The following is a 7,981-nucleotide window of genomic DNA, read 5'->3' as shown; positions in this document are numbered from 1 at the left end:
GATTATGTAATATATACAAAAATATATTTAATGGTAAAAAAATTAAAAACATGCTCAGTACACACAAAATGACTGTGTCATATTAGTCAGATAAAGAAAAAAAATTAATTTACGGTACAAATATATTCTGTGGCCCTGGGAACTTTGTTTGGAAGAAAAAGTTTACATTCATTTTTTTGTTCCAATCACTAGGGCTCTTTCTTCTCCTTTGTATGAAAATAGCCCTACATAGTACTTTTGACAAACACTATGGCTCCGTAGTAAAATATTTTTTATTTTCTGATTTTCGGTTGTCATTAAATATTTGAGAAGAAAAAAAATATTAAAAGTTAACAAAAAATAAAAGAATATTTTAGCTAAAAAAAAAATTCCAAAAAGAATTATTTTAAATCAAAACAAATTCGAGCACACACACACACACACACACAAGTTGTAAATACTATACATATAATTTTTTTTGGGTAGATAAATCGAATTTGCAATAACATGAATCTCTAACAAAGGCTCATAGGCACTGAAGAATATAACAAAGAAGGTGTTTTAGTCTTTCTTACCATCAATTAATTTCACTTCATCAATCGTCTCTTTCTTTGTCTCACTGCGATTGCGATTACGATTGCAATAAAAATAAAGTGAAACCCTAGTCCTCCACTTCCTCTCTCAAAACTATTTAAGTGTGTGTTGAAGAGGTGACCAAAACCCTAGTCGTCCCAAGCTAGCAAAACAATCCTAATTGAGACGGCAATAGGGCAGGTTTTGTAAAAATACTTTCCTAATTGTATTAAGAATCTAACTAAAGTAAAATAATATGACAAATTTTTTATTATGGTAATAATTTTTTTTTTCTCTTATGTGGATAAAATCATTCAACTTTTCAGTTGGAACTCAAAACTTAATATTGCTATAGAAATATGCAAATAATACATAGAAGCTCTTCAATAAGAATAATACAAAAGGATGTTTATAGAATAAACTAGACTTTGTTTAATATAAACCTAATATTATTGAATATAAAGTAAAATATAACAAAAAAAATTTCAGTTTATCACTATAAACTTGGCGGGTCGGGACAGGGTGACCTTTTCCCATCCCGCCCCCCGCGGGTTTTCAATCTTAATTCAAATTCTCGCTCCAAAACCATTTAATCAACTCATAACCATTTTAAATGGGCTGGGGTGGGGCGGAGTATTTTGCCATCCCGAAGCCATAGGCAAATAGGCAAGCCCAAAACTAATAGAGGAAGACCATTCATAGAGCATAGCCCTAGAAGCCACACAATCCTTCAAAAAGAATAGAGGTTATGTAATCAGAGATTCGAGCCAGGACACACCCTTGAGAGAGCATTTTCCCCTGAAAATTATCGCATTCCTTTCTTCCCAGCGTCTTAACTGTAGAATTTTCCTCCAATTTCAGGAGTAATTATGAGGGATTTCCAAAGTCCACAGGATTCTACCATTGATTAGGTAATGCTTGCACCATCTGTCCCATATTTTGTCACTCATGATAGCATATATGTTGAACAATTCCAAGCTTGTGGTCAATTTTCCAGACAACCTTTGCACCAAAGGTCTTCGTCTCAGCACCAAACTATATTAATGATCTAAAAGTTCAATTAGGCTATATTCGGCTACATAAAATTAGAGCCTTTGAATTTATGCAGCCGAACGTAGCCTTAAGCTAATTCATCACAGGATAATGAATGTGCTAGTTACTAGAAATGTAGCATTGAGTAAAGACGAGCACTGCTTTAATGAGCTGGAGCCTCCCAGCATAGGAAAGGGATCTAGAAGACCAATGAGTAATCCTTTTGAGTAATTCTATAAATGAGCATTCTGCATTTGATCAACAGCTGTGAGCACATAAGCTAAATCACCATGATAAATTGACCACAATTTTGTCACCATTAATTATGAAAAAAAACTTCTGCAACAAGTTTTAATTTTAGACGGAACTTGTGAATGAAGGACAAATCATAATGGAGAAGTACTGGATCAACAAAGTTCTTAAAGTTGGAAGAAATCTTTTCTGAATAACAGTCCATCAATATTGTGGAGGGAAAGTCCAACTTGTAACCAACTCCCAGGTGATGAATTGACACTAATCAATCATTTCTAAAGTTCTGTGGGTTGTTGCTCAATTTTAATTCACATTCATTCTTTCAATGTAAAAGGGTTAAAAATAGGTTTATCAAACTGTAACTAATAACTGTCTCATTAGAAATATGTTTAACAAAACTAATTTTTTTTCAATAATATAGAAAGTAATCAGATATAGCAAAAGATAAGAGCCCAATTGGTTCCTTAGACAGAAAAGTTATATATCAAGAAGAACAATGGTGTAAATGCCACAGTTTGCAATAACTTTCTCACTTTTGTGTCGAGGCTGGAGCAAAATTTTCCTTCCGGGTGATTAAAATTTGACATGTTATTAAACCCCTCGGAAGCATTTGCAGTTTGTCGAGAAACTCTCTCTCTTGCTTTTCTTCCGAATTAAAATTTTCAATTTCCATCTTATGCAGTACTTTGGAATTTCTCAAGAAATACTCAATCAGCCTCAGCTCACCACTCAGCCCCCGAAATCCATTAATTTTAACGTCTTGAAGGTGCATCACCAGACAAAGATGCACCACTTGTTGTTCAACAAAATTGAAATTCTCGTAAGCATCATCTTCAGGACGTCCACATTCCTGGAGACAATAATCAGACGTTCAGAAATTGTGAATCAAAACTTCATACATACTCAACATTGTAACTTAAATGTTTATTCACCTTTGATTTCTCCAAAACAAGACATTGCAGGTTAGGCATGCTATTGAGCAAGTCTAGTAGATGATTCCAGCCATAGCATTTGTTAACGTGCAGCTCCAAACGAATCAAATTCGGGAACAATGGCAGATTATCATCATCATCAGCATGGTCAAGAACCTTAATAAGATACGAACATAATAATCAAACAAACGGAAGTGCCACATATACTAAATCAAATTAAAAAAAAATAACACTATTAATAGTATGATTAAGTAAAGAAGTTCGAGTTTGATTACCCCCATGGTACGAGCGCCTAAAGATAGATATTTGACAGTAGAAATCTCTTCCAGAACCTCAAACACCGAATTAGCACGCTCTTTGATTACCATAGATTTTGTGCAGCACTCTCCAATGTTAACATCTGCTTTAACCAACGAGATTAGGTCGTTTAGCTCATAGAAAGACAAGAAATCATCTTGGAGAGTAAGATCCTCAAGATTTGGTGCAGTGACCACAATTTCTCGCTCATCATCTTCATCATCACCTCCCCAGAATCCCCTCAAATCTAACTTTAGACTTTCAGGGACAGCGTCGAGATATCAAACATGACTTCATCAGCAATACATACAGCTGCTTCGATAAACAGTTCCTCAAGAACAGGGTAGTTACAGAAAAGATTTTCCATTACTTCATCACCAAAAAACCAGACAGAAAGATGGAGGACCTTGAGACTTTTAAAATGGGTCGAGCAAGGAACACTGAAACCTATAAAACTTCCCAGTTTTAGGACTACCAATGTTGGACAAGTGAAGAGACTTAAAGGGAAGCTACGTTGTACGGATGGGCAATTCGAGATCTGTATATCAAGTTCTTGAACACCACGTTTTATGGCTATACTTGTCCATGTATGTATTTTGGAGAAATCATCAACATTATAATTTTGGAAATTCAATCGGAACTTCTGAATAAAGGACAAATCATGATGGAGAAGTACTCGGTCAACAAAGTTCATGAAGTTGGAAGGACTATTATCTGCATAAGATATAGCTTTAAATCTCATGTTATCATCGAAGTCTAGAGTGGGAACAGAAGCCTATAAGTGCTTCCATCTTGATGACAGTATACTGGTTCCGACCGCATATTTTGTTGGTAGGAAAGAGAGAATGTGAACAAGAAGGGAGTCTGGCAAGCTGCTGATCCTATCCTCCTTGTTGAGAAATTTTCGCACTTTCTTTGAAGATCCCTCATGGTTTGAGATTAAAGCCATGGTTATGTAACGAAGAGAGAAAAAAAAAAAATTAATAATAAAATAATGTGAACCACCAAATTAAAGGTTGGAGTCCACTTTAGCTCTGATACAATGTAAAATATATAATGTGGAGACATATTCCAAATCTATAGAAAAATTGGAAGAAGAATTACTTTATACAAACTTAAAAGCATACTACACTGAAGTTGTTATAAATTTAATTTTTTTGGTAAATAAATTTAATTTTGATTAAATAGAGAAAATAGGATACACAATCACACTTGATAAAGGAAGGGAATAAAAAAATTAAAGAAACTAGAGAGGGAATCACCTAATTCTCTCTCTCTCCCCGCGACTGAGTGATCCTAATCGGTCCTTTCTTTACCCCTGTTTGGTTCAATTTTTACATAATTAAAAATAAAACAAACTGTAAAAAAATACGTTTGTTTGACAGTTTTTGGAAAGGAAAGTAGCTGTTTTTTAGTTTTTTTTTTTTACTATTTTTTTAAAAATATTTATCTAACATAATTTATTTTTTTTAAAAAATAAATAAATCAAACTGGCCAAGCATCTTTGATTACAGGTATATATTTGTCTATTGGGTATTGAGTACTGACACAACTACTCTGTGTACTCTTTGTGCTACAAAGTACAAAATCGACATTATAAATGCATCTTTCCTTTTGATTATAGGTACTGTCTATTTGTGAGTGCAGAGAGCCGTGTTAGTCCAATGGGCTCACTTTAGCTCTACACAAATGCGGCTGGACAGGGGCGGAGCGAATTAAGGTTCACAGGGCATGCGCCTGATCTTGCTCTAACTCTCTGTTATTTATATATATTTATATGACAATTTTGAACCATGCCCTCTCTAATATTTTCAAATTCCTATAATTTTCTTTTAAAAAAAATAAAAAGTTTACACATATCCCCCTTCTTCAATTACAATACCCACTGATTGTATTTATTATTAATCAATATTTTGGTTTTTATATTTATCAAAGTATTTATTTTTTTACATTACTTATTTAGCATATTATTTTGTAATTAATTTTTTTTTTTTTTTTTGGCCTTTTGATTTGTTATACTTGATGATTTTTTTTTTAGGGAAAATTACATATAAATGGAGTTAAAGTTTCATATTTACTTAGAGACTGAGTCAAAGTTCCATATTTCTCTAAAATGGATTGCTGAGGTGGCACATGGTTTTTTACTGTTTAGAAAATTGTAGTGCCTAAAATGCCCTTCCCTAACAAAAAAGTAGTACCTTCAGTTCAAAAAAGTAGTACCTTCAGTTCAAAAAAGTAGTACCTTCGAAGAAAAAGTAGTACCTTCGCGGGTGTTTAAAAAACATGGTACCTGGATACCAAAAAGTAGTACCTTCAGTTCAAAAAAGTAGTACCTTCGAAGAAAAAGTAGTACCTTCGCGGAAGGGTATTTTAGGCACCACAATTTCTAAACAGTAAAAAACCATGTGACACCTCAGCAATCCATTTTAGAGAAATATGAAACTTTGACTCCGCCTCTAAGTAAATATGAAACTTTGACTCCATTTATATGTAATTTTCCCTTTTTTTTAACCCCCTAAAATAAAATCTTGGCTCCCCCATGTGGCTCGGTATGGTGCTAGGTGCTAGGTGCTAGGTGCTAGGTTAGGCTAGCGAGTAGCTACTCTTTATTAATTTTTTTTTAAAAAATTTACATTATTTTTTTAAAAAAAAAAATTCTTAAAATTCTTACAACTTATTTTTTTCAATTGTTTGTTTGTTTGTCTTTTTCTCAACGCTAAATAAATCACTCATGATTTTTAAACTTTTTTTCATAGAATATTTGTGGGATAAACTTGGTATTGAAGAATTTTAAATTTAATATGGAATAAAATGTATTTTTTCTGTGATTAATTTTAATCTTTTGCTTCTCATATATTTGTTGACGAATTTAAAGGGTTTTTTCTTAAAAAAAATCAAAAGGTAAAGAGATTATTATTTTTTTAATAAAAAAATAAAAAACAAATCATAGATGTGACCTCGTACGCAAATTTTTGGAACTAAATATTGTCTTCATATAAAATGAATATGCTTAGAATTTTTTACGTGTTCTAGGTTACATTATTTTCTTTACTTTTTTATATTAATCAAATGTAATTTATAAAATTATTTTTATTTTTTATTCACTTCACTTTCTTTTACTTTCAATTTTCATTATTAATTTCCATATTTAATTTCCATATAAGTCAAAAGCATGCTTAATTTAAAAAGGTTTCAATGCAACAAATGGTGCATTAATTGGTGTCTGATGAAAATATGGTAACAAAAAATTCTAGGATGAGTTTGTACTACTCTACGTTGAATATGTTGAGATAATCTTCAAATTTTGGTGATATTACTTAATTGTTCTTCATTTAAATTTGGAAAATGATTCTTACACCGTTGTAGTGAATTGTTAAACCTATTCTTTTAATTGTTTAATTATGTAACAAATAAGGAAATGGAGTCCTCCACTTAGTTGTATTTGGTATAAATAACCAATTAAAAATTATTGAATTAGATTTACCAGCACTAGAGCGAGGGCTTTCTGGGCCAAAAACCATCTACATATCCATGACTAACAGGAGGGCTATGACCGGGCTCTATGGGCCGGAAAGCATCTACATATCCATGACCAACACCAGGGCTATGGCCGGGCGTTGTGGGCCGAAAATCATTACATATACATGACCAACACCAGGGTTATGACCGGGCTTTTTGGCCGAAAAACATCTACATATCCATGACAAATGCCAGGGCTATGACCAGGTTTTGTGGGCCGAAATGCATTTACATATGCATGACCAACGCCAGGGCTATGACCCGGAGTTATGGGCCAAAACGTTTCTGCATTCCATTAATTAGCAGCACCACTATGTATGCTCTGACATACCACAGTTATACCTTACCTTTGTTTCAATTGGTTAATATTAAAATTTGGAAATAGTATTTTAAATAAGAAATAAAACTCATTATGGACATGTTTACAAATGAGAGTAATTCTTGATCTCTACTGTCAATTCTTAAAATTGAGAATCAAAAGTAAAAATAATGTTTAATAAAAAATTTTACTTTTTAATACTTTCTAATTCCTCACTTTCTTTATTTTTTACACTGTCCACTGAAATTACATTTTTTTTTTTTTTTTTTTTTTTTTTTTTTTTTTTTTTTTACTATAGCATTATTTAAATAAATTAAAAAAGAAGAAGTCCATAGCCTATCTCATCGTAGCCCATCAAAACCCCGCTCCTTCCCTCTTCTGTTCCTCATCCACAAGCCCTAGCTGACTGCAACCACTGCCACAACCATCAATTTCCTGTAGTGATTCCAATTTTTGCCATTTTTTCATTTTTTAGAATTTTCTGATTTTTTGAGGGTATTTTCGTCTTTTCTCATTTTGCGTGCCGGACATCGTAGAATGTGCTGATTGTATCAGAGAGTTGGGGTGTTTCATTGAGTTCAAGGCTCTTTGAAAATGCAAGGGCGGTCATGTTGGCATTTATCAGTTTTTCGGGTCGGACGGTTCCGTGTGGGACCCGCTACCGGAGTTGTTGTGTACGAGGGTTATGGTTGGGTTCAATTGCATCATGTTCATTTTTATTTAAGGTGTTGCATGTGGTTGTGATTTAATATGTGACTATATTATGGTTGGTGCATATATATATATATATATAAGTTTTTGTGTGATGTAAAAAGGAAAAGAAATAAAGAAAAAATAAAAGAAAAAAAAGGTGGGATCCACATTAATGTTTTAAGATAGACAAAGAGGCATTTTGGCCTCATTTCCTTCTCCATTTTTCTCTCTCCCCATTGGTCTCTCTCTCACCCCCTTTTCTTTGCTTTTTCTTTTTATTTTTCTATCAAAGCTACAAAGTTAGATTTCTCCCTCAATTCTTGGTAATTTTGAGTGCCGTTTGCGGCAAATTAAAGATCACGGCGAGATCTACGATTTGATCGGA

General features: G+C 33.1%; 1 protein-coding gene across 1 annotated transcript; it reads right to left on the bottom strand.

Annotated features, from left to right (window-relative positions):
* Positions 1-2,365: 2,365 nt before the first annotated feature.
* On the bottom strand, positions 2,366-4,014 carry LOC132267456 (F-box/FBD/LRR-repeat protein At1g78750-like). The gene is made up of 5 exons (XM_059768616.1): positions 3,873-4,014; positions 3,376-3,779; positions 3,044-3,316; positions 2,769-2,924; positions 2,366-2,686 (listed from the first exon to the last, which is right to left on the bottom strand). The coding sequence occupies exons 1-5, from the start codon at positions 4,012-4,014 to the stop codon at positions 2,366-2,368; spliced, it is 1,296 nt and encodes a 431-aa protein (XP_059624599.1).
* Positions 4,015-7,981: the final 3,967 nt, after the last annotated feature.

Source organism: Cornus florida, unplaced genomic scaffold (assembly GCF_030987335.1).
Source record: "Cornus florida cultivar Cherokee Brave unplaced genomic scaffold, ASM3098733v1 CherokeeBrave_3.0.0_Hap2_Chr07, whole genome shotgun sequence".
NCBI classification, from domain to species: Eukaryota; Viridiplantae; Streptophyta; class Magnoliopsida; order Cornales; family Cornaceae; genus Cornus; species Cornus florida.
Note: the sequence above shows the minus strand (reverse complement) of the source record. Positions and strands in the feature narration are given on the sequence as shown.

What these genes read in the sequence shown, in the direction of transcription:
- LOC132267456 (XM_059768616.1), bottom strand. Translation starts at nt 4,014, where the DNA reads ATGGCTTTAATCTCAAACCATGAGGGATCTTCAAAGAAAGTGCGAAAA. An exon ending in AAAATATGCGGTCGGAACCA is followed by an intron (nt 3,780 to 3,872) that starts GTATACTGTCAT and finishes TATCTTATGCAG; the next exon opens with ATAATAGTCCTTCCAACTTC. An exon ending in TTGTTTTGGAGAAATCAAAG is followed by an intron (nt 2,687 to 2,768) that starts GTGAATAAACAT and finishes TATTGTCTCCAG; the next exon opens with GAATGTGGACGTCCTGAAGA.